This window comes from Cordyceps javanica, chromosome 2 (assembly GCF_051103115.1).
Source record: "Cordyceps javanica chromosome 2, complete sequence".
Classification (NCBI taxonomy): domain Eukaryota; kingdom Fungi; phylum Ascomycota; class Sordariomycetes; order Hypocreales; family Cordycipitaceae; genus Cordyceps; species Cordyceps javanica.
In genome coordinates, this window is record NC_139296.1 from 4,191,508 (window position 1) to 4,218,345 (window position 26,838).

At 51.1% G+C, this 26,838-nt stretch overlaps 1 protein-coding gene across 1 annotated transcript; it reads right to left on the bottom strand.

Annotated features, from left to right (window-relative positions):
* Positions 1-8,979: 8,979 nt before the first annotated feature.
* On the bottom strand, positions 8,980-10,364 carry V2A60_003781 (GATA-type transcription factor; the record flags this gene model as incomplete). Its single annotated transcript, XM_083255107.1, has 3 exons — positions 8,980-9,159; positions 9,226-9,531; positions 9,621-10,364. 3 exons carry the CDS (start codon positions 10,362-10,364, stop codon positions 8,980-8,982), a joined length of 1,230 nt encoding a protein of 409 aa, XP_083111233.1.
* Positions 10,365-26,838: the final 16,474 nt, after the last annotated feature.

Sequence of the window (26,838 nt, forward strand, 5' to 3'; positions counted from 1 at the left end):
CTGTAGACCGGCGACTGGCATTTGTGACAATCCCGACACATGTCCGATCTGGAAACAAGCCAGACACTGTGGTGGCGCCGTCGCGAACTGATGCTTGGCCGATGCTGTGATTCAATCTTGACACGGCTTCCGGATAGTTTCTAGCCATCATCGCGCAGCCTACCGCTCAAAGACTGAATGCTGGCAAGTTGGCAAGGTCTGCAGCCGACTCGCCAAATGCGTTGGACAAGTGTCAACACTTGGTGCTAATGCCACCAGCCTGGAGTATTAGCGCCATATTGCAACTGCCGGACGCGGATGGGGAATGGTGCCCGACTGAGTAGCTGGAATGCGGCGCTCACAAGGGGGAGGTGAAACCACGGCCACATGAGCTTCTCCTGTAGCGCAAAGCGGCGTAGCATGGACAAGCAGCTTTTACATCTAAGTCAAATCTCGAACACAGCCATGCGAGAAATAGTCGGCATGACACTTGGCGTCATCCGTACTCGCTGGAGAGGCGTAGCGGCGGGCATCTGCACGTTTGGTCTCCTTTTTCCTTTCTGGTGGGTTGATGGTCTCTTGGCGGGTTGATAGTGTGTCGTCGATTACTCCATACCTCGCGCAGTATTAGCGTGTGATGACACAATAATGGAACTTGATTACTGAGTCACCAAGGATATTCTATCTGGGCATATCCTCGCATGCCTCAGTCTGCAGCAGGGTCAAGGGTTCTTACTGGTTGGGTCCCTGCGGTTAGCTAACCGAGATGGCATCGTGAGACCCACGTACCGCGTATTGGAAGAGCAGTTCCTTGTACACACGGCTCGGCCGAGTGTGAAGAGCTGCGTATCAGTAGTGAAGCGAGGGCGAGCATCAGGTCTCGGAAAATCGTGCAGCCGCGGGAGAGAGAAAAAAAGGCTGAGACTTGGGCGGTGGCGCGGTGGGCACTATGCGCCATGGAGTTCACTTTGCATCTCGAAAATATTGATCAGTCGCGGATGGTACTCGATGTCTCATGACGCCTTCTTTGCTTCTCCACAGCTGGGCGCGATTCAGCGTTGGGCTATCGAGGGGAGGCCACTTCGTGTGATGGCTGGTGGTAGAGCGGAGTCGCTTGATTGACGTTGCGTATGTGGTAGGCAGCACGCGGGCTTGAGCAGTTCGAGACAAGACGACTGTTTTATGTGCAGGAAAGGACATACGTGGCTACCAGCAGACGGGAGCAACATGACTTATGCTTTCCTTTGTTTGTATGCGATGGTGCCACTGAATGCAAGTCATCGACTGAACGTTGCAAGGGGCTGTTTGGTTATGCGCAACTGCCTGCCAAGACCGCCCAACGGCGATCCCCACCCAATCTACCCGACGGCCCGTTCATCGCGCTCACACCACCTTCGCAGCACGCAACGACAAGGGACGACCAGAGCTAAGACGAGGAGGGGGGGAAAGAGATTAGGAGAGTGGCTTTCGCGCTCTTGAGAAGAATGTGGTGGACACTCGCAAAAGAGAATAAAACGGCGTTCGAACGCGCATGCACAAACACACACCACAAAAAGCAAGTCTCAGGCTTTTCGAGACGGATCGGCTAAAGACGTGACACAGCGCCCAGCGCGCGGAAAAGACGGCGCCGGTTCAACGACCTGCAGGTTCGGTGTCTGAGGCGGCGCGGGCCATGGTCGGCTGGCTGAATTGGATGCGTGTCCTGTGCCACCAAGGCGACGCTCGTCTATCGACTACAGTCATGGCCACATGCATCTAGCAGTGGAGCGTCGGTGGGCATCACAAACCCCTTGACTTGCTCCTCTCCCGCCCGGCGCATGTGCGAGAAAAGCAAAGGAGAGAGGCCTGGCGAGCGATGGCGCCTCGGTGGCGTTGCTTTCTGTCTCGCCCACCCGCAACTAATACAACCCAGCCCCTCCCATCGTACCCGCCGACAGCGCGGTTTTGGGTGACTTGGCGAGTGACAGTCGGCTTGTCAGGTAACATTGGTAAGAATTCTGGCCGTGGGGGATATTGTTTTTTTGGCTGCTGCGGAGGCGAAGCAAAGAAAATGATGAAACAAACGTCCATCGCAGGCTGTGGAGGCGCGAGAACAGGACGAGCGCAAGAGCAGCGTGGTACAGCGAGCAGAGAACAAAAGAAACAAGAGGCATCGGGATTACACAGCAAACGTGTCATGACCGTTCGGATATCTCGTGGCCCGTTTCCATCATCACAGTGACACGAAGGACGGGCGAGCTGGAGGATCTTGTCAGCGGTGAGCCCCGATGGGCATATGACAAAGGGTCCATGTACTACATGTGCTCGCCCATTTTCAGCAAGCCCACCCCTGGCCCGTTTTCGGAGCCAACGAGAAAAAAAAAAGAGGATTTGAGATCCATCCTGCAGCTAGCCTTTGTGAGCTCTGACAGAGTTGCACGGTTGCACACACAACGGCCACAAAGACGATGGCGGGCGAACAATGAGGGGGACGGCAGGTTGGAGCGGACAATCTCGGAAGAGAGAGAAGGGGGGAGGGGTGTGCTGTGGCTGCTGTAGTTGCTGCTGTATGCTATAATAAGAGTCGAACAGAGAGGATAAAAATAATTAAAACATTTTTTGCAGCTGAAGCAAGCACTCGGAACCGTACGACGGGAGCGACCGCAAATGTAGACAGAAAGCCGAGGTGCGTAAAAGAGTCCAGTCGGATCAAGGGATGTGACATTCTGGTCTGTTTTCACTGGCAAATGGCAGGTACGCATTCCAACGCCAAGCCGCCCAAGGGCAGGGGGTTAGAGGGAAATAGCAACATTTGACAAGGCCCCTGCCTTGGGAGGGGGCCTTGATCGAGCTGAATGAGGGGAGGAAAGGCAGGGGGGGAGACGAGGCATATGCCGTCTGCGATAGATTGCAGAGTCGCAAGGGCCGCAGCGACTCTAGCCCGGGCAAACGGCGCCAGAGTTTATTTTCGAAAAAAAAAAAAAGGATAAAAAATATACGGGTCCAAAAAGTTCTGCCCTTGTCTCGAGCAAGAGAGATGACTTGGGCGACGGCGGTGGCGGTGGCGGCAGCGATGGCGACGATGGCCCAAGGGGGCAACACACATGTGACGGACAACAACATCGTCAAAGGAAAAGGCGCCGCCGCTCAAGTCAACGTCCACCCCCCCTCCTCCTCCCTCCCTCTCTTCCGCCCTTGCGTGCCTCTTTTTTTTCTTTTAATTTTCATTTATTTTACTTCGATACTTGCACTGCATAGATTAACTGCATGTGTGCGCTGTCAGATCCATCGCATTCCTGCAACCGTGCACGCGCCGGCCGCACCCCGGGGTTGAGGCTACCAAACGTTCTACAGACCTTTGTCTGTTCCATTTTTTTTATTTAATTTTTTTTATATTTATTTTTCCTTTCAGTCTTGTTTGTGCTCGGATCATCTTTGGGCGATCGGTGACCAAATATTATGGCGTTTGAGATATCACCGTCATAAAACAAAGGATGTTGGGGGGAGAGGGGTTGGCTCGCTGAAAAAAGCCGCGGCCGAGAAAAAAAAATAAGACAGTGAACAAGAAATTCCCGGTGATTTGGTCGTTTGGATCTCATCTCCTTTCTGCAGTTCACAGAACCCTCCCCCCGCTCCCCCCCTTGTCATTTTTACAGCCTCGGGTAAGGGTAAGGGTCATTTTTAAAAGATGACCCAAACTGTTTGCATGGGCGCAAAAGAACAAAAAAAAAAAAAAAAGAGGCTGAGATAGGAGAAACAAGAGAAACAAGAAAAGAAAAGTGAGGGTCTCTATGCCGGGTAAAAAGCAAGACACGCTTAGATGCATCTGCGTCAACTGTAAACTAGAAAGACGTAGCTTCATTTCGTTGTTGCAACTTGAGTTCAAGTGTAAGTCGGGGTCACAATACGGATGCAATGCTTTCCCCCTGTTTCTCTTTCTATTCCTTCTTATCTCAGTCTTTGAATATTGAGTAGATACGGATATATTGAGAGCAAGCACTGAAAACGTGTTCTCTTTTTCTTTTGCTTCCATACCTGATGCGACAGCGTCAAGCCACCACGAGGGAGAAAAAAAAAGGAAATAAAAGAAGAAGGCAGGATAACAGCCCCCGTGTTCATCAAAGAGAAGAAAACTAGAAAGACGCCCCTTTTCTCCCTCTTCCCAAGCCACTGGGAAAAAAGGGTATTTGCGAGCCTAGCTAATAATAAATGCCTTGCATGTGCTCTCCCCTCGTCCATGCCATGGTCTCTCTGCACGACACACACAACAGACATGTACAGACTACTACCCAGTAGTACACTACACCTTTCTTTTGGCCGTTTCTTGGTCGCACAAGCGCCATATATAAAAAAAAAATGACAGGTCTTGTTCTCACCGGGGGCTGGGACGGGTGTTTTTGGGGGTGGTCGGGGTGGTCGGGGGCAACAGGCTTGTGGAATTGATAATTTGCTTTTCTTTCTTCCACGACGACGACGACGACCACCACCACCACCACCACCACAAAAAATAAAATCAAAATAAAAGCAAAACAGAAAACACCCCTCCCCGCGGACGGGTGCGCGCGCGATCCGGCGTGTCAGTCTGTACCCCCCGTTCCCTGAAAGGAGAGGGGCAGTTCGGCCGGGGGGGCCCCGGGGGGGGGGAGCATTGCTCAGCTAACATACGGGCCATGTCAATTTCTGACTTGGAACCCCCCGCGGGGGGAATGTTGATGCAGAGGCGGCGGCTCGCTGGGGGGAAAAAAGAAAAAGAAAAAGAAAAGAAAAAAAGCCCGTGGGCAGATTTTATCTTCATTTTTTTTTCCTTTGGCAAAGGGAAAGGGAAAAAAAAAGCCGTTTTTCAAAGCAAAGTGCCCTTGACAGAGGCAGCGCAATGGCGTGAAACCTGCAACCACGCCAAAAGATTTGATATTTGTCGATTTATTTTTGACTACTTGGGCCGACCCCTTTTCCCCTTCTGAGTAGTTTCCGATATCTCTGTTTCCTTTTCTTCGTTTTTCCTGTTTTTATTCTGCACCTTTTCCCCCCTCGTACATCGCAACTGACCAACTTTTTCCGAGCTTTGCCCAGCCACTCGCCAATCTTGAAAAAAGCCACCATCACCCTATCTATCATGGGGTAGTTTTTCCCTGAAACAAACTTTGGCGCGCCATGGATTCCCATCTTTGCCGGGGGCTTCCAATCACCAGTTTTTCCTTCTTGACCAAATCCTACACACCAAAAGAATGAAAGAGAGAGCCAAAATAAAAAAACTCCCCAGGCCAGTCCAAATTACACAATGACTGATGGGCAGGATTGTGTAAGTACATGTTTTTCCTTTTCTCCGCCTGACGGAGAGGAATGCTGGCAGACTCGGTCTCTTGCCCCCACCACAATCACCCCCTTCCCCTTACAAAGCACTGTCTTTAGGGGGAGGGGGGGTTCAAGTTCAAGGGATGAGTTAATGAATGACTGAATGACGCGGCACCGCCAGCCGGAGTCGTATAGTAGCCCCGATGTTTTCTCATAGCTAGTCAACTAGTCCACATTCCTTACAAGTTGGGGGAGAAAAAAAAAAAAAGTAAAAATAGGTGGTGGGTTTCTCCTTGACCATTGCTTGTCTCTTCCGTGCCCCGATGTTGTGTGGCCTTTTTGGCGTACCGTTGAATCGAGGGTCTTTCTCGGAGGGGGCAGGACCATTTTGTGTCTCGGGTCGGTCAACTCCCATTCTTCTTTTCTTGTTTGTGTCTCTCTTCTCGGTCTTCGTAATACTTTACATGTAATCTTTTTTTTTTTTTTTGGGAAAATCTTGAGAACAAGGAAAGTCGCCGCGGTGTTGACTTCTTCTTGGGAAAAAGGCTGTCGGTTTTGATGATCCCCTTTCCCGTAGTATGCAACCTCGTTTTACTTACGAGGACGCTATCCGTTGGGTGAGGGAATAGGAGAGAGAGAGAAAGAAAGGCAACTTGGTAGGCTTCGAATCCTGTGCATGTTTATTGCATCACGCATCGGGCCCATTTCTACATGACACGTTTCCCTCTTCCTTCCTGGCTTCAATTGTCCACTGATGCAAGTTATGATGCAAGCAAGCTACAGGCTGTATGTCTAGAGCTACTAGTAGTAGTGGCTTGGTTCCCTTTTTAGTTTGCGCTGAAAAAAGCAAAAAAGCGATCGCGATTGAGTTTCTGCCCATGATGTGATTCAACTCCTTGTCATAGTTGTGGCCGCATTCCTTATGATCACGAGGTTCCCAAAAGAAATGACAAAGGAGACGGAGGCAAAAAAAAAAAGTAAAAAAAAAGGTGAAAAAGGAAATCAGATCTTGAAAAGGAAAACAATGTTTATACGCCCCCCTACCCCCTCCTCTCCTCATCGTCGCATTCCTGAACTCAGCTGGGTTTGCGCCACGCGGCGCCGCGACGGTGCATCCGGAACATGTCACTGTGGTTCCCCGAAATAGCCCAGCGACAACGGCATCATGCACAATTACTCCAGGGGCTTTCTTTCTTTCTTTTTTCCCCCTCTCCTCTTTCTCTGTATATGAACCAAAAAAAAAGAAGAGGAAAAAAAGGAAAAAAAAAAAAAAAAAGAGGCGAGCGAAACATGGGATGCCCGGCCTTTTTTGGGAGAGGGGGGCCGAAAAGGTGAGGCTAGACATGATGGATGCAAGGTCGAGTCATTTTGTCGATGGCGATTTGCCCATGGGGGCAGAGCAGAGGGGAAGGGGGGAAGGACGTGCAGGCCCAAAGAGAGTGATCTGCACTAGGCCAACAAAGGAGGGGACCAAGATGAAGTTCAAGTGAAAAGGTAAAATAGAGAGACTAGAGAGAGGGAGGGAGATTGAGGGAGTGAGTGAGAAGGAGAAGGACAAGAATGAGCGTGCACTCGATGAAATATCTTTCTACATTTCTTTTGAATATCTATTTCGTCTCGTCTGTTTTATCTCATATTTTCGTATTTTCACCTTGCAACTCTCCATCAATGCCATCGATGACCGTACAAGAAACGCAGTCGAGAGTTTGCAGTGCCCTCTCATTAGTATTATTATTATTTTTTGGGGCACGATTGGATTAGGCCCCATGAGATCTGTCATCGGCGCTAACGCGTCCCCCCCCCCCTAAATCGACACCAAGAAAAAAAGGTTTCAGCCGGTCCAAACAGAGAGAGAGAGAGAGAGAGAGAGAGAGAGAGAGAGGAGAAAAGGGAGGAGTCAAGTTTTAGCATTCGAGGGTGGCCAAGGGCAGCGCCGCGGTTGGCATGTAAGTGCTGATAGTCTCTTTCTCTCTTTTTTTTCTTCTTCTTTTTTGATTCTTTTTTCAAAATTTAATTATTTATTTCTGGCTGCTAAACCCAAAATTCGCTGCCCAATGATTATGCGACATTTCATCATCTGAGGGAAAAGAAAGGGAAAATATCAAAAATGAATAAATAAAAAGCCATCTGTCCCGAAAAAAAAAAAAAAAGTCCGAAACAAAATCTCGGTTCAGCCAAGCATGGTAAACCTGACAAGCCGTCCCCTATTCCGGCCGGCGACTTTTTCCCCCCTCCTCCCCCCCCCTTTTGCCGAAATGTCCTCCTCGGACTTGAGGGTTTGGGGCAAAAAAAAAGAGACCTGTTTCTTCCCCGATGTTGTGTGCATGTGTATGTGTGTATGTGTTTTTTTCAGCTTGTCAATGGGAGCTGACTCTCAAGAACCCCATCACACATACACATACATGCATGCATGCATACACTCACTCACTCGCTCACACTCACACTCACACGCACATGTAGTATTCTTTTGACTCAACAGTGTTGCATTCCAGACAAGCCCAAGTGTCCACAAGCCCGTCTCTCCCTCAGAGTGCCCACCATTTTCTCTAACTTAGGTGGTTTGATGCAAAAACACACATGTACATTTGGGGTTGGGAAAATTGATTCCGTATTTCGCTAGCCTTTGGTTTCGTCGCTCAAGAGACGATTAGCATACAACGCTAAGAAACCTTGGGGGAAGCCCGTCGTCATAGATCTATAATCGCCACGCGATGTTACGCTCTTGCACACGTTTGCATGATGATTTCCTTTTTTTTTAAAATGGAAATTCCTGTTTCATTTGCATATTTACTGTCAAGACTGCGTTGCCGTAATCTCTCCCCCCTCTCTTCTCCACCCTGTTCTGTAGCCATGAGTCTATAACTAGCTGAAAAACAAAGCCCCAAAAAATTTCACAAAGCTGGCCGTCCCAATGATATTGTTCAAACGCAACGACGGAAAAAGACAAAAACAAAACAAAAACAAAAACAAAAACCCGAACCAACTCCCCAAGGTTATCAACGAATGGACAAGACTTTGCCATGCCGGTTCACAACACTGTAACATACAGAAAAAAAGACGTTACCGCCACAGTGGAAAGAGAGGGTTTGCAACCAGCCCACCGGCCGGGCACAGCCACATTCCCAAAATTGAACAATCATGTTCAAAAAAAGAAAAAAAAGGAAAAGAAAGGAAAAGACATCAACTCAAGAATCCATCCCAAACTAGTCAATGATTTGGAGAAAACAAGGCCAAACAAATAAAAAACAAAAAAACAAAACGCCGATAATGAATGCCCCGATCCACATCCCCCTTTCGCTCAAGTCATCCTTCGAGGTATTGTAGTTGCAACATGCGCGCATCTCGTGCGCTGCTCTTCATCAGATTCCTTCGCCGAGGAAAAATGATTTTTGGGGGTATTTTGGTTTTTTTCTTCTTCTTCTTCTGGAGCCGTGTGCGTCAACGGGATTCAAGTCAACTCGAATCGACATGTCGTGACGTTAGCCTGTAGCCCTGCGGCCGATTTCGGGTTCTAAACAAGCCTCCTCTTGTTTGACAAGTTGGACTCGTCAGAGTCTTGCCAAAGAAAAATCGGCACCCCTGGCTCTGTTTTGTGTCTTCCATGTGCGCAGATCAGAGACCTGGCCAGAGCGCAGGCGTCGAGGGCGCACTGGGGTCAATTGACGGCCGCGGGACCCCACCGGGGCTTCTTTGTTAGGCAGACGAATCTGCGCCACCCATCCACATCTCCTAATTGCGCTCTTCCGTCTTGGGCCGAAGCGAACGTGCTTCTAGCTGGCGCTTGCGCTCAAGTTTGGCGTAGTGCAGACCGCAGGCGTTGCACAGGGTACGGGCGCCGTCGGGGCCACGTCGCCATTCCGGAGTATCGATTCTATTGCAGCTGTGGCAGCGACCGGGAGGGGCAGCACGCTGTGCGATTTGTTAGTCACGTGAACTGGGATGCGTACAGGGCATCGTCGAAGAAAAAAAACTTACACCTCGGCGCTTCTTGACCTCATTGACTGGGTAGTGCGGCTTCATGCCGTCGTTGTACATGTTGACGTCGTGGCTCTCTTCGTAGGCGCTCTTGGCCTTGGCTCCTTCGCGGGCACGCTCCGTGTGTTGAACAATGTCGCGAACCTGCTCGAGGGAGCGCTTAATGTAGTCGACGTTGGCGAGCATCTCATTGACCTCGCGTTCGCTGGGCAGACGCTCGACGGCGGGCTGGCCTCCTTGCTGCTCTTGGGCGGCACGACCGTAGGCCTCGGCAAAGTTGAAGAGTGTTCGAGAGTTGGACCCAATCTAGGTAGGACATCTTGTTAGCAACACACAGAGGGTTTTGAGATGGCAAGCCGGCCAAGTTTAGGCCGCCCAAAGCTTCTTCAACGTACCCTGCTAAAGGACTCGTGGTAGGTCCAGTTCTCGTAGTGTCTGGGAGCAGCCTCGTACCTGCTGCGCGCGTAGGGAGCAGGCTCGCCGTGGGTTTGGGGACGGGGAGCGTCGTAGTGCTCGTGGCGGGGAGAGATGGGGTATCCGGGCAGGGGCATCTGGCCTGGAGGCAGATGAGCGGGCTGGTAGGGATGCGAGGTGGGAGCAGGAGGCTGAGGGTAGCCGCCCGAGACGGAGCGGTGATCGTGGTGGACAGGGCCGTGGCCGGGACCATCTGGCTTGCCGGGAGGCGTAGGTCTGCGATCAGTGACTGGAGGCAGGCCGGGGCGACCGGTGAAGGGAGGTCTGGGAGAGTCGGCAAAGGCGGGAATGGCGTCCTGCCTCGAGGGAAACGAGGCCGGGTGTAGAGGCTGGGGGGAGCGCGAGTGCTTGTCCGAGTCGTTGTACTGGCGAGAAGGAGGAGCAAAGGGCGAGGGCAGGCCGCCGGAGCTGGGCTGGGGCGGCAGGCTGCTGTGAGGAGGAGGGTACTGGCCGGGGCGGGCACCCGAGATGACTTCGGAGATGGAGGGCAGCGACTGGCGAGCAGGCGGCTCGTTGGAGTTGCTGTCGTCGGCTGGGCGACGGGGTTCGGAGGAGGAGATCATGGCTGGCGTGGGAGAGCCGGACGAGTGAGACGGGTAGGTCGAGGCGGCAAAGGACGGCGGTTGATAATGAGAGCTTGGTGTGAGCACAGAGGCAGCTGCCATGGCCGGCTGGTGACTTGCAACTGCTGTGTGTGTAGTTTGTTGGTGAGCGTACTGGAGGTTGTGATGGTTGCTTGATTGAGTATTGGTTGGGCAAGCCGTCGACCAAGACAAAGCCTACTGTTGTTGGTAGTAGGTATCTGTATGTGTGTGTGTGTGTGGACAAAGGTTGAAAGATGGGAGAATCAAAGTCAAAGGACGATGATGTTGGGGCAGGCTTGTTAATATGTGTTATGGCAAGTTAGACGAGGACGACGGGGGGGGGGGGGAGGGTGGTAATAAAGGTTGGCTTGGTGGAATGGTGTGCGTTTGTGTGTGTGTGTGTTGGTAGTAACGGGCGTGTACGTTATACTGAGGGCCGCTCCTCTCTCGCTTTCTTTCTTCCTTTCATGTTTTTGGGAGGGGGGGGTTCCTCATTAGGCTTTCCCTAAATCTTGCCTTCCGAGCTAGAGGAGCTACTGCTGTGTACTACAGGGTGCCCAGTCAGACGGAGCTTTGCCGGGCGGTGCTTGCTGGAGTCGCCCGTTTCCAGAATGCGCGTGGCAATGACACCAAAGATGGGGGAGAAGCGGATGGGGTTTGATGGGGGGAGAGAGGGAGAGGGAGGGGGGGTAGGACGGCCACCGCATCGGTCGCGAGGGAATACAGGTAGAAAGGGGGGCGTGGATGGCTATGGAGGATGGGGCCCTGTCTTTTTTTTTTTTTTATGTGTTGGGTAAGAACAGAGGATCTGGCGCGTTTTTAGGCCCGTCGATACATCTGACTTGGCAGATGTGAGAAGGGAACAAGAAGAATAATAAAAAAAAAAGAATTCAAAGGGAATCGGAGGAGGGGCACGAGGTGTAATAGTGGGGATAAAAGGGGGGGTGACAGCAAAGGACCTCGGCCAACGCAGCGCCGGGGGGGGGGGGGGTATATTGACGAGGGTGTCATATTCGGGGAGGGGGTGGGGGGCAGAAACGACACTCTTGCTTCCCCTCTCTCTTTTGGTGAGCAGAAGAGAGAGGGGGTGAGGTGCAAAGAGAGAGGTGTACCTGTATGGACCAGGTGGGGAGGGGGGGTCCGGTCGGCGACGCTGGTGTGAGGACAAGACCAACGATGCGAGTAGGAATAAAATAAAGCAAAAAAATTAAATAAAAGAGAACCAAGAGAACGATAAATTAGCCAAAAGGAAAAAGATGGGGCACGGTTTTGGATGAATCGCGCGGGCAGGTTGACGACAGGTAACTGATGTCTTGGATGGCATCCATCCATGGACGTTCCGTCCTTGGTCGGACTGGTCGATTCTCCCCATGCATGTACGCATTACTAGTAGAGTACGGATTACGGATTACGGAGTGCAGAGCAGAGATTAAGTCTCGCCCATTTCCCATTGCCTGCCCGTTGCCTGCTGCCCGTTGCCTGTTGCCCGCCTCTGTTTGTCATCATCGTCTCTCCATCGATGGCCATTGAATCTCCTCCTCCTCTTCCTCTTCTTTTTCTTCTTCTTCTTGTTCCAACGCACTGTCGCGCGAGATGCGCTCCAAGCTTGCGATGCAAGGCGATGCGATGCCTGCCGCCACCACCACCACCTCCTCCTCCTCCTTCTCGTCATCACCACTACCATCACAACCACGATAACTCGAGTAGACGACAAATCGGCCATCTCGTCGCGAACCCTCCCCTCACTCCCCAGCAAAAGGCATCACAAGGCCACCCGCAACAACCAAAAAAAAAAAAAATAGTAATAAAATGAAATAAAATGAAATAGGCAACGCAGCACAGATCTCTCTCTTGCTCTCCTTGTGCCACTCGGTTTGACTGATACCAGCATCCCGTGCTCCCCTTCCCCCTCTGCCCTCCCCCCATCTGTGCGCATTCATCTCCGTTGGCCGAAGTTTTCCTCCCACCCTTCACCCCCCCTTGTGCCTCGTGAAAAGGCCGCTTCTCGCATGCCTTTGAGACTTGAGGACACTGGACATCAAAAGGCCCATCCAGTCAATCCATCGTCACCTTTTGTGGCCCTCCTCCCGTCTCTATCCCATGACACTAGGTAGGGGAGGCCACGAAGCACGGAACCTGGCCGAAAAAAAGACTGTTTCATCTTTTCTTCTCTAATTCCTCGATAGACGAGATGCGCGTGCCGTAATCTTCTTTGCACCCATCCATCATCTGGCATCTGGCATCTGTCTAGCCTGGCCGATGGATGGATGGCCTTGGTCCTTTAACGATTCGCGAAATCTAAAGCCCCCTCCGATTTCAGATGCCCATTGCTACCCTTTATTTTTTATTCTTAGAACCCTCTCCCTTCCCTTCCTCCCTCTCTTCCTTTTCTATCGTTTCCTACTCCTCTTGTCTTGATTGATCGTCCGATCCGACTCATTTGTTTATTATTATTTTTATTTTCTCTTGTGCTCTTATTTCGCACTGCCCCCCCCCCCCCCCCCCCCTTTTTTTTTTTTCTCTTACCATATCCTTAGTGGACAAGTTCCGAAGCATGTACGATTACCTCGGTTTCTAGAGCTAGCCCATCTCCGACGGAAATCTCACACACCAGGTCTCCTCATCAGCCGCCGCCCCCCCCTCCCCAGCCACTGTAACCGTAAAGAAGTAAGATCCGATGGACGGAGAAGAGTCAGGGATGTTTCCCTCGTGGCGTGGCGTTTTTCCATCATTTTCTTTGGGGGGCAGGAACAAATAGAAGACTTGAGCCCCGGAAAAAAAAAGCCACTGGAAGCTGTAGCCGGCGGCGGTTGCGTGTTGGCATGTCATCGCGAAACCCGCCACTCCGTAACTACTACCAGCAGGAGACCATGGTGAATGAAGCACGTTCATAAGCAGGAATACCAAGGATGTGGTGATGGCAAATGAATATTATTATGATTATTATAATCAATATTATTATTGCCATCATCGTCGTTGTAACGTGAAAAGTGAGGCCATCAGCTGGGGCCACGTCTCATCTCGCGCACATTTCCATTCCCCGTCTTGAGCAATCCTAAAAGCCCGAAGAGCCGACACTCATGAGCGATAGTCCACTTTCCCTGCCTAGCCTAAGCCAGGAAAAGAAAAGAAAGCGAAGAACCAAAAAAAAAAAAAAAGAGTTTGGCGAATGGTTCATCGTCCACATTGCCATCGAACCCTTTTGCCTCGTCAATCCATGTAATCTCGCGCACGGCCTTTGCGGCAGAGAAAGGCGTACTAATAAACGCATTCTTCATGCGAGGAAGCAACACGACACAAACCAAACCAAACCAGCATCTTTCCCCCGAGATGAGTGACATCGACCGAGGAAGAGGGGGGGCAAGGGTTGGATAGTGGTGGTGGTGGTGGTGGAGGCGCGCATTGCTCACAAACGAGCCCGTCTGCCTATTAATTTAGTACTTGCTTTGTACAGCCTGGTCTGGTCTGGCTGCAGGCTGAGCATGTCACCAGACGGCGGATTGGAAAAGCCGCGCCAGCCTCGTCCAGAGACGCATTGCGCATACGCAGATACACACACACACACACGCACACGCGCACACACAAAAGACAACACAAGAGGGAGATGTTAAAAAAAAAAAGTCTCCCGCAACAACACAAAAGGGCAAGCAAGTAGACGGCCAACGGGGGAAGGGGGGGCTTTTTTTTTTATTGAAAAGAGCGGCGGGATTTGCCACATCTGGCAAAAGGGAAATCAAAACCGCACTGGCGCGCCAAACACGACTCTCTTTCCGCACATGCGCAGCCTCCCAAAACCTACGCACACACACATACACCCCTGGTCGTCACGGGGCGGCTCAGCCGGGAATCTCTCTCTCACACTCTCTCTCTCTCTGTCTGCCTGTCCGTCTCTTCACTCACTCTCCGACTCTAGGCTGGGGGGCGCGTCCCGCCGCAATCTCCTCCCCGTCGCAGCCTGACTCTGCCTTTTACCCTCTTTTTTTTTTTTTTTTTTTTTTTTTTTGCGCCCTCCTTCCTGATTCTTAATCCTTCCCACTAGTTCAGCTGGAGGATCCTCCGAGTAAATCGAGGCTTATGCAGATTCCCTTTTTCCTTTTTTAGTTTGGGTTCGCTTTTCTGGGTCATACGTTTGGACATATAAGTCGGCCCACGATAAAAGAGGGGACGGAGAGAAGGTATCAAAAGTGTGTGTGTGTTGGACGCGGCGCAGCGATTGTCCTTTTTTTTTTTTTTTTTTTCCTCTCTCTCATAAACTTTGCCCAATCTGTCTCGTCACCGAAACGATAAATTCCTTCTCTCCATTTGTCCGTCGGTTGTCTTGGTTGTCCATAGTCAGCCCGCCCTGGCTGAACTGGCGCGCCACGATATACATGACTAGCTTTTGACTAGCTGGCTGGCTGGCTTTTTCCGCAACTGCCGCTTCTTGGCTCTTTGCGAGAAAAAAACAAAAAAAAAATCGATATATAATATGCAAGATGGGGACGGATTACAGTTTATACCATCGCGCGTCTCCCCTTCCCCCCTCCCCTCAGTCGCCTCTCTCCCCCTCCTAGATTACTAGGGAAGCACTGCCGAACATGAATAGAAAAAAGACTTGGATCATGCGCGTGTGGTTCTACTATAGAGATGATGACTCGATGAAAGAGGGTCAGATTGGTAAAAGACAAGATAGAAAAAAAAGGGGGTGGGGGACTTTTGTGAAATCTGACCGAGTCAAACCAAGAGCCCGCTCTCCCCATTTCATCCATTCCCCTCCCCCCCTCTGCTTCCAGCCATGGCAAATCTACTCGTACATCAGGCGATGACCTTGTACTCCGTACACACATTCGTGATCCGCACTATTCTTCTTCTTCCTTCCTTCTCTTTTCGACCACTGCGTATCCACGTCTGGGCCAAGAAAATAACTCGTGGAAAATGGATCTTGCCCCGCCACCCCGGCCCCGTTGTCGTGATGCGGCGGCGGCGGTTCATCCTGTCATTTTACGGTGTAACCCCCCCCCCGGCCCCGGGCGTCGCGCGCGCGCCCCAAGGGTGCGGTACGCGGAAGAAGCCGCCTGACTCGTGGCACGTATTGTACTGGTACCATATCGTATCTGCCAAAACCAATCTTGATCGCCTTGCTTTGCTTCTTTGTCGTGTTTTTGTGTGTTTTGCCCACCACTCTCTGATGAAGCCAGCCGTTTTGCCCCCCCCCCATCTTTCCCACCTACGTAATGGCGACATGCAGCCAAGAAATCTCTCCAGTAAAAAAAACGTTGTGGCGTTTTTGTCTCAGTCTCTTTCGCACATCTCTCTTTCTCTTCGAGCCAGGTCTCGCTCTCTCTCTCTCGGAGCCCGATGCCCTTGTCGACTCCCCACCCTACCGCCTCTTCTTGCCGCGAGACCATGAAAACCTTCCAAATACCTTCATTTGCCGGCTTGACCTCGTCAGGTATCTTGCTTTTTTTGTTTCTTTCTTGACCGAAAAGCGCCGCCTTCGTTTTCGACGAAGCGACGCCATGTCACTCCCGCCCTTGGGAGACAGGGGCGAGGGTTCTGCCATGTGGTGTGCTGCTTTCGCATGAACTTGCCCCTCGCAAAGAGAGCCCATTTGTATCCACCGAGCAGAAGAACAAGAGGCGTCGAGAAGCTTGTAGTGCCCGTAATGATATCGAAAAAAAAAGAAAAAAAAAGCCAACCCAAAACTTGGGATGCCTGTCGGCGCAGCGTCAGCAGATGGAGCCAATATACGCCTCATCGTGGAACTGTTGTTATGGGGCTGCTCAGCTGGGGCTACAAGTGCCTGTGTGGGTTTGTGTCTCTTTCTTTTTCCTCTCCATGAGTCCGTCCGTCCGCTCTCCGTTTCTTCTTGCGCCTTGCAGACCCAGTGCAAAAAAAGCCTCTTTTCATTCTGGGCATTCTTCTTTGGGACAAAGCCCGGCGCAGCGGCTGGGGGGGAAAGGACTGCGGCCAGGGCAGGTTTAGGTTTTCTGCCACCAGCCCTAGCCTCTTCTTCATCTAAAATATGAGCACCATCTTTGACAAAATAAATGGGCAAAAATAATATAAGATGATTATAATAAAATAAAAGTAGGACGCCCTACCAGTACTTACTTGCTCATGGTACGGAGTACTGGCAAAGACTAAACGGTACGCCGGTCTTTTTTCCGCTTTAGGAAGTTCGTCAGCGGCAGATGAAGGGAGGTAAGGGGGAAGGGGAATCATTTGTCTCGTCACCCTGCATCAATTGATCCTCGGCGATAGACACGAGACACCAATCGGAGAATAGAAGAAGAAGAAGAAGAAAAGAAGAAACGGAAAGGGAGGTTTCCTCGGATGGCTGGTCATGTTCTCAACATCTTGGTTGACTGTCGCCTTGTTGTGTCTCTCTCAGCCAACAAGTGCCCCCCTTCTCATTCACTCACTCAGTCTCTCTCTCTTTCTCTTTGTCACTCTCACTACCACTCTCTCCCTCCCCCTCCCTCTCTCGTTATCCTCGTTTGGATACGTCGGTCAACCGAGCCTGACAACAGCCGCAGGTCATGTAGAAGGGGGCGCCGCGCGCCGCCATCCTCATTTGGGGCAGAGGGCGCGAGTCCACTTTATTAGCCTCGCCTCAGCTGGTGTTGCAAAAGGCTGGGCTGGCGATGCAAAGTAAGTAGGTGCTCGGTACTAATAGTATACTGCAAGACGGGAAAGGCTTTGTGCGGCAGCCTGGTCAGAAAAGCGCAAGAGAACCGAGTTTTTCTGCGTGAATGCGGCTAATTTACATTAAAAAAGCAAAAAAAAAAAGGCAAAGAAGAAAAAGAAAGCAAAATCGACAGCGGCAACGTCTCTGTTGGTAGGTTGCATTCGCTGCCGTTCTTGTCCTCCATCCTCGCCCTCCCCGCCTTTCATCCCTTCCTTTTCGATTCACCAACAGAGGACAGGATGCAGCACTAGTTTCATTTCTTTTTTCCCCTTCACACCACCTCATAACAATCTTGCCACCACCTCATAACAATCTTGCCTTGCTTGCCTCTCCCTCAGACAATTGCATCATTGTCTTTTTGCCAGAAACAAAAAAAAAATCGCCGCTTCGGCCGATTTGCTTCGGCCGATTTGGGTTGTCACGAGTTGAATCGGCCAACGGGTCGACGCAAGGTTACCTCTTACAGACGAGCCGAGGGCTGATCATGCGGATGAGACTCTTTCTTTTTTTAATTCCTTCGTTTTCTTCTTCTTCTTCTTCTTCTTCTTCAAGCTCGCTAAAGAATTGAAGGTTATGAGAAAAGCCAGTGCATGGCCATCTAGTAGTGCTCCAAGGCTGGCCTTGCAAAGTAAAAAAAAATCCCATACCATGATTCAAGCCTCCTACATTCTAGAGAAACGCCACAGGTCCGATGCCCTGGTCTGCATTACAACCCCCCTCCCCAGAAAAAAAAAACCTCATCTTGGCGGGCAGGAAGAAACGAGACGGCCGCAGAAGAGAGGTTTGGGTTCTTTGATCTGAGACCAAAAGTCCCCCCCCCCTCCCCATGTCCACCCTACCCTCCCTCGCATCTCGGAACGGACGGAAGGTTGGCAGCTCTTTTATGTTGTTCTTTGCCCAAGGCGTTTAGGTCGGTCACGAGGCCGCTACCAAATCAAGATGCATCGGGCTTTTGTTAGTTTGGGTTAGAAGTTGGGCCGTGTATGTGCGTGTGTGTGTCACATGTCTTTCTATCGCTCTCTCCCTCTCCCCCCCTCGCTTAAGCTCAGGTCGCTTCATTATTTGCCGTTTCGGGCGAATTAGAAAAGAAAAAAGAAACAAGCAAAGGAATCTCAGAGACAGTTCCCGGCCGAGATGCGCAAGGTAAGATGAGGGAGGAAGGCGGGGAGGGGGACGAGGGGGGGTGTCGGCCGTTGCGCTCATCATCGGCTCAAAATCAGAGAAACCCTGTGACGAGTTACACCCGGCGGTGATGCGAGTGGGTATAAGAGAGAAGGAGTAGGAGGAGGGTGCGTGTATGCGGCGGCGACTTGCGGCCGGCATGCGCGGGCGTCAAGTCATTTTCTGTCAGGCCGGGTTCCTCCTCCTCTCCCCTCCCTCGCAAAACGCGTGGGAGACGGCGGAGAGCGGAGAGCGGAGAGCGGAGGGAGCCTTTTGCAAGCAAGAAAGAAAAAAAAAAGCAATATACAGAGTACACAATCTCCGTTTGTCAACGAAGCTTGGCGGAAGGGGGAAACGTGCAACGTTCTCGCCAAGGCTGCCTTTTCTCGGGCGGCGGCGGCGGCGGCCAAGCGTCATGTTGGCTGAGATGGTTAATCAAGCAAACAACAACGCCCACCCGAACGTCACAAAAAAACGGAAAAAAAAAAGAGATTGCGGGGAGGTAAGGGGAGGGGAAACACAAGGCGCGGTCTTTACACACACCAACCCTCTCTCTCTCTCTCTCACACTCACTTACTCTCACACACTCTCTTTCCTTTTCTGTTTCTTGTTTGTCACGAAGCGCGCCAGTCACGAAGCAGCCTACCAAGGTCAAAGTTATGCCGCCCGCCCACTTGCTAACTAGTTTACCTTATCAAAGAAAAAAAAAAAAGACTACGTCAGGCTCTAGTTGAGCGGGGAGAAAGGAGGGCCGGAAGGGGGTGGGGGGGGATAGGACTGGGGGGTTAAATTCATCTTCCTTTTTCTATTGTTACATCTGTGATCCGACGCAAAGTAAAAAAGGAAGAAAAGAGGCGGTCCGCCAAAAATACCGTTTTTTTTTTCGTTTTCACTTACAGGGAAGAAAAGGAGCGCGTATACGAGGCTCGCAGGTTGTTGCATTTGGGGATCCATCTCGTTCATATCAGGCTGTGTGGTATGCATTTGTGTCTCCCAGAGAGAGAGAGAGAGTGTGTGTGTGCCTGGTTGCGAATCGCAGAAACATGATGAAAAAGGCACTCTTCACTCATGTCAATTTAAATTTCTGCATATGGATCTGTCATGAACGGAGAGTGAATGACAGGGAAGAGGGGGGGGGCGTGAACAAGGCCCAGCAGCGACGTCCGGCCGGGCACATCTTGCATCCTCCGCGTTTCGCAATATGAAGAAAAAGTACAAATTAGTCGGCGAAAAACAAAATAATAAAAAAAAAAAGGGCCAGCGGCGGCCCGGGCTGACACGCTTTGCGTCCATTGATCTCTCTCACAGATCAGATGCATGTATCGCTTTCGTGCACATCCCACACACACACACACCCCTCTCTTCCCAATCATAGTCCCCATTACCAATCACACGCACACCCAAAAAGAATACACGACAACTTTTTTTTGGCCTACTTAAATTAACCCGGGAAGGGGGAGGGGGGGAGAGGTAGTGTCTTGTTCAGCTAGGGGCGAGAGAGGGGGAGGGGGGGGCGGACGGCAAAAAAAGTAGACCGAACCGACAACCATGACCACGATAGGCAGTTGGAGGAGAATTGACATTTTTGAATAAAACTAGAAGAAAGAAGAAGAAAGAACCAAAAAAAAAAGGGGACGAGAAACAAAATGGACTAGGGGAGGGGGAAGGGGAGGTCCCCGGCAGCCTTGTTTGTCCTGATGTAGTCCGATGCGACGCCGCCCGCGCCGCCGCCGCCGCCCGCGCCGCCGCCGCCGCCGCCGCGGTCGTCGGGTCCTTTGGTGTTAATTTGGCGGATGAGAGAATGAGAGCGCGCGCGCGCGGCGCCATTTCGATTTGATTTTTTATATACATAATTAAATCATCTTTTTTTTTTCCTTTCGCCCCCCCCGTCCCTTTCCCCAACATTCGTAGGTAAAATCCAAGCAGGCTCTCGGTTTATTCATTTCTTTGTTCCTTGTCGCACAAACATGGGGGGGGGGGGGGTGCTTGATGTTGTGTGAGTGGTGGTAGGTAATTGAACTGATTTTGGACAATAACGCCTCGAGTACGGATTACAGATTGCAGTACATATACACCACCCCCCGTTCATGATGCGCTGTGATAAATGAGAGAGAGGGACAAATATCAACGCGTTTCAACTTGTCTCGCCACAAAAAGAGGCATCCAACAGAAAGGAAAAGAGAACGTGGCAATATTCGTTGTTGTCGCTTCTTTTCCTTCCATGGCCTACAGACAATGTCGGCTCCGGCTGCCCATATCAAAAGTGTCTACTGATGTAAAAGCTCTTTCTCTCTCTCTCTCTTTTGGGAGGGGGTTCAGCCCGAGTACGAAATTTTGGTCCTTTTTCTTTTTTTTTTCCCGCCGCTACAGTTGCTTTGCTGTAGACATAATTTGCCTGCTTTTTTTTGTCTCATCACATTACCAAAAGAAAATGGATATGCCATTTGCTGGCAAAGCTACCAGTAAAAGTAGCTTAGTTTAGTTCAATGGTCCTTTCTCAAGCGGGAGCCACACACACACACACACATTGTAGATGTGCACCACCAGTCTTGGAGCATACATATGCACACACCCTTTTTTGCTTGCCAGTACTTTTTTTGCTTTTTCTTGTCTAAATTGATTACTCGTTCAGGTGTCTTGGATCGCGATTTCGATCCCCTGTGTACGTGATTGATGAGCCAACGGTTGGCGAGCGGGTAAAGAGCCTGCGGGGGGGTTTTTTTACTTTCCTCTTTTGTTTCCTCTTTTCCTGTACCACAACTACTTACTCATAATCTGTAAAAGGGGGGGAAAAAAAGACATCATGTACGGATTAATCTAACTGTAACGGAGCAGAGCCACCAACACCACCACCACCACCACCACCACCACCAAAACTGAAAGGATTGTTCTTCAATGTTTCCCCTTGGTCATCATGCGACAGACCCTGTGTCTTGGCCAAAGGTTTTTCATGACGGCTCAGCTCTACTCAGTACTTACGTACTGCTACATGTGTGCGGTGCTCACATGCATATGGTATGCTGCAGGTTATTTCGCAAGGACCACCCAAATTGCTGCATCAGATACGACATTACGGCTACGTGAGAGTCTGAAAAAAATCCCCATCGGCCAATAGGTCGCCCTCCTTCCATCCTCCTTCTCCCTCCCTTGTGACTTGACCTAAAAAGTGGCTGCCTGCCTTGTTTAGGTTTGGGCTCATCGTCCACACCCTCTTCCAACAGCGTTACATGGCACTCTTTTTGGCAACGTAGACAAGCCAGCCCGTTCCTCCCAGCCTGGTGCCCGCTCTTCAGCATTTCTCTCGATTTGCGCGGGGCGGCTGCTGCGTTGTCCCCGAGGTCTGCCCGCCCAGATGGACCATGTTTGCCCGTGTCCCGCCAAAAGAAAGGCCGATTAGCTCATAGATGCTCTGGTGCGCGGCGTGTGTAGCACCAGGCCAACCAACCAATCAACCAACCAACCACCACCACCGCCGACGCTCTGACGAGCATAATGGATCGCCGCGTTAGCTCCCTCCGCTATTGATTTACTTTTCGTTCCCGGCCGACTACTTAATGTGTGGTAGCAGTAGCAGCACCAGAAGCAGCAGCGTTGCGATGCACATATGTGTAACGATGCTAGCGACGCCCCAGAGGAGGCGGTGAGCTGAACCCTCGGCGGCGCAGCAAAATCTCCCCCGTGCGGCAAGGCTGGATGTATCACAGGCAAAGCGTTGTTGCAGCCAGCATCTGGTCCAACACGTCAGGTCAGGCAGCCGATGCGTGGGTGTGACTGTGCAGGAACCTGCAATGCACAATATCGGAGAGGCAGGCTGGCCCTTGCCTCGGAGCTAGTCTCGAAATCGACCTCTACTCCGTGACACACCCTCTTCTGGTGACATTTTTTAATAACCTCTGTGGCTAGTCTCGCGTACGAGGCTGGGCACACTCTTTTATGCCGCACCCTCTTATGCCGCGCAACACACTGTATCAGGCAGGCAGGTAGGTAGGCAGGCAGGCAGGAAGGCAGACAGACAAGCCCTGCTGTGAAGCGAATGATGATGCTTGGGGTATCGGTGACGAGATGCTATCAGTCACGCACCAAGTACATGGCTGGGACAAAAAGATCTACCGACGGTAGACTAGTGGTAATAGTAGTTACTAAGAGGGAGAGACTAGGTCGAAAGTGTGTGTACGCGGCCTTGGTTTTTGCTGTGCAGATAAGGCCTCGATGCCGATCGGCACCCGTCTTGATTCGACGAGACGTTTGCGACGATGGGCGCGCCAGGGCTGTGCGGATTGGTTTTGGGCTGGGGCTGGGGGGCTGGGGCTGGGTTCGCTTTGCTTGCCGATGATGCCCAGCTCGGGTTTTGAAGACGGCAATTGACATTACGGGTATCCGAGTATGACCAGTCAAGCAAATCCAAGCCCAGGCCAGACAGAGCAGGCTGGCGCTTTTGCGGCTGGCCCGAGCTGCAGATGATCGGTGGGGTGGCAAAACAGTTTTGAATCTCTTTTGTCTTGCGGCCGGTGGCCCCGAGGCGACGGGGCTGGTCAACGCTGATGAGGCATCAGGGGAGCATTACCGAGTAAGGGGCGATTGAACAAAGGGACGCCCGCAAAACCCTTGTATTGTCGACCCATGCAGTGCAAACTTTTTGCCTGCCTGGTCCGATGGGAGAGGTGTGTGTGTGTGTGTGCTCGGACGGCTTGACTTTCCCCCAGCCGGTATACCACGGCGCGATGCAATATCGGGGCCGGGGGAGGCGTTCTGGCCTCTGTTGGCTGCGTCTTTTGCTTTCTCTGCAACGCCATTCGCAGAAATTGCCAGCGTGTGCAGATTACCAAGACCATGAGCCCCCCCCCCCCCCCCCCCCCCATGACTCGCATGGTCTTTGCTTTCATCGGCGCGCGCGTCAGGGTGATTGGGTGTGTGTGTGTGTGTGTGTGTGGAGGCGGCCCAGGACCGCGCCAGTGTATGATACTACGATACCCGTGGTTGGCCGATGATAGGATGAGCCATCACCGCCGGTAAAACAAAAGAGTGACTGTCCTACTTACTCAGGACACATGGGCGGCCAAAGGCGGCAACCTGGAGCGTGTGCCCAGTGAAGGAAGGGTGGAGAGCAGCAGCAGGTACTCAGTAAGGGGATGATGATGATGAGGGGGGGGGTATGGGTCCATGCCAGACATGGATTCTTCGCGCCTCGGCCAGCCGACATGGGAAGGAGGGTGAGAAAATCATACTGGCCAGAAAGACGAAAAAAACAGGAGATTGCCGATAGGCGGGCATGCATCTCGCTGGAACCGATGAGACAGGAACAGGAGAGAAAGAGGATCGTCGTCTCAAGTCTCGACAGACGGCGCTTTCCGCAGGGCAGGCACGACAGGACAGACCTCAGACTCAAGCACGAACCCCCCCCCCCCCATTGAGGGCAAGGATCATCATGATGCAGAAGAAGAGGCGAAGCCTGATGGGCAAAAGCGGGTTTTATCTTGGTATCACGCCTGCTTTTACGACTCTTGCTTCTTGTTCTTCTACATACGTAGCTCGAGAGGGCGCGAGGTGGTGTAACAGCGACATGGATGGGTGATGGCGGGCCAGGGAAGGATAGAAGGAAGAAAAAAGAATCAGAAGAATCAGAAGAATCAGAAGAATCAGGCGGGCGGGCGGGCGGATACACCAGATTGGGTCACACGTGGCAGGGGGAGCTTCCAGAACGATGGGCGAAGCGAGATGAGTGATTGGAATTGCCCATGTTTGGGAGGAGACGAGCGCATCGAAAAAGGTCCAGGTTCATGACTAGCCACCCCAGCGGAGTCTTTTGTTTCCTACCTATTCCATGATGCCAATGACGAGTACCGATTACTACGTATACCACAGACGACAGAGGGTCGGTCGCAAGGGAGGAGCCGTGGGCCTGTTGAGAAAAGGCCATCCCGGACCTTTTTCAAACTTACCCAACCCCCCCCCTTGCGCCTGGGGATCGTGACATGGTAGATTGGTATAGGGAGGGAAATATATCCCTGCAACGGAATAGATGCGACACATTTCCATGTTGTAATAGTATGTAGCGGATGCTCCCAGATGAGATGGAATTCAAGGCTCGTAGAAATTTTGTTGGAAAAAAAGTAAAGAAAAAGGAAAAGAAAAAGAAAAAAAAGTACATCATGCGCCGGTGGATCAAGATATTGATGTAAACAGAGATGGACGGAACTTGAGACTCTTTGCGTCGGGAGATGAACATTGATTCCCATTACCCAGAGCGTTGGTCAGCGAACTCGGAACGCCCCTCCCGCCCCGAAAAGAATTCATTAACACACACACACACACATACAAAGGCCATCTACAGCTCGGATAGCCTTTTTTTTTTCTTTTGGTCTTGTCCCTCGCAGGCAGGTAGCGTCGTCGCCAAGTGATGGGCGATCCCACCACCCAGTAGCCTATTTCACTTTTTTTTTGTGATGCGACGGCGCGCCCGATTGACTAGTTCTTTTTCAGCCAGATTTCGACTAGCGCGGGATTTGTCGATGCAGGCCAAAAGAGAGAGAGAGAGAGGGAGGGAGGGAGAGCGAAAGAAGTTAAAGTTTCCGCAAAGAAGTACGACTTTGTTCTATTGTTTGCCACAATAGTAGCGGCGCGGGGGGGCGTTGTCAATGAGACAAGCCACAGAGAGAGAGAGAGAGAAACGGAGCGAAAGAGGTATTTATGCCGCTTTCTTTTTGTTGTTTAAGTAAAGAATAGAGGGTAAAACCTACTCACTAGTTTGGCAAAAAAAATAAAGGAAAAAAAAACTTGATCAAAAAGTAGGCAAGACTATCAGACTGTTTCGTATAACTCGACCGTTGTACAGCATATGTTGACGTAGATGTATCAAGTTTTGACGGAAGCTAAGGTACCACATCAAAAAAAAAAAAAAAAAAAGAAAAGAAAAGAAAAACCACCCGAGATAGTAACCAACTGCCGGGGTATTTTCTCCTTTTTTTTTCCTGTTGTCCTACTACCTCGTCTTTTTTTTTCTCTCTCGTTCTTCTTTTGGCAGGTCAAAAGCAAGACCTTGTTGGCCCGCTCTCCCGAACCCCTCCCCCCCCCCCCCCGGCTATCGGGACTGCTGTGGAGATGAACCTCGAACCCTTTTTCTGACACGCTAGAAAACAAACCCCGTTGTGCTCCTCCTCTTTTCTTTTCCTTTTTTTTTTCTCTCGTGGCAATTGGTCATCATCCCGCTGTCATACGACTCGGGACCAAGCTCAAATCGGTCTGTTTCGCGATGTGGGGGTTTAGGGAAAAGAAGGTCTCCGCCAGTATCAAAGTAGCAAGCATCTTCCTTGTTCAAAAACAAAAATGGGAAAAAGGTAAAACTCTCGGTTTCTTTTTTATTATTATTATTTCATTTCTCATCTTACGAGAAAGCAGCTCCCGCATTCCATCGTCCCGGGCTGACATTAGCGCGCCAAAGGGAGCCCGGTTTCTGTTTCTGGCAGGTAGTTTGTGATTCCAAAACAGAAAAGGGTTCATCATCCTCAGGATGGTGGGTTTTTGAAGAGGACCAGGAAAAAAAGAAAAAAAAGCGGTAGTTGTACAAAGATCGGAATATAGAGTTTAAACACGAGCGTTGCATCAATTATGCGGGGAGGCGAGATGCGGCTTTTTTGCCATTTGTCTTGTCTCGCCTACAGGATGGCATCTTTTCTTGTTTTTATTTCATTTTATTTAATTTATTTTTAATTTTGTTGCGGAAAGTTCTTTGCGATGAAAATGCTCCTTTATGCCTCTTCTCTCCCCCGGTCTTTTTCAAGAGTTGGCAGCTCGGCATATGTGTGTGTGTGTGTGTCTGAGTTGGATCAACTTGGATAAATCACCCGTATCCGCGCCGGCGGATCGGATGGGGGATTGATTTCCTCATGACCAACAATGACACGGACGCTCACGCCACCAACGCATCACCGCCAAGCCCTTTCCCCCCCTTCTCCAAACCCGTCGGCTAACTAGTTTGCAACTTTTTCTCGGCTGTCGTCCGTTACTTGGAACAAGGCCAAAAGCCAGCACAGCCAGCCAGCACAGCCAGCCAGCACGGTCCCCCCCCTTCCCTTCCCTTGAGCACGGAAACCCTCTCAGGTTTTAGCTTCAAGTGCCAGCCCATCTCAGCGCGCGCGCTCGCGCGTATCAGTAAGCATGAATTGTCCATGTTGGGGAAATATGGACTTTTTTTTTTTCTTTGGCCTCAGATCGGCGCGCGCATACGGAAAGTGAGCGAGCCCCCCCCCCCTCCACCTCCTCCTCCTCCCTAAAACACCCCCGGCATTTGGATCGGCGATGTTGCGCACTCTTTTTTTCCCCTTTTGCAGACTTTTTGGCATCTTGGCATCTCGTTTTACCTTTTTTAGCTCACCTCTCGCTTCGACTTGCTAGCGAGCTTGTCGTCATCCCGGTTCATGCACATGAACTGAAAGGGGAAGATGCAAAAAAAAAAAAAAAAAAAAAAAAAAGGGCCTGTCATCTATTGGGGTGCTCGGCCGTTTCGCATTGGGCACCGAATCAAGTCCCCAACGCGGTGTCTCTCTTGCTTTTCTTTTTTTTAATGTGTCTTGTCCGTCAACGTTTCCGAGCTCCGGCCGAGATGTCCAGTGCACGGTGTTGCGTACGGAGCAACGACCAAGAGCCAAACTGAACCAACCCGACCCCCCTTTCTCCCCACACACGGCTATGCATGAACTCTGTTTTGGGGGTTCGGCAGATTGGCTG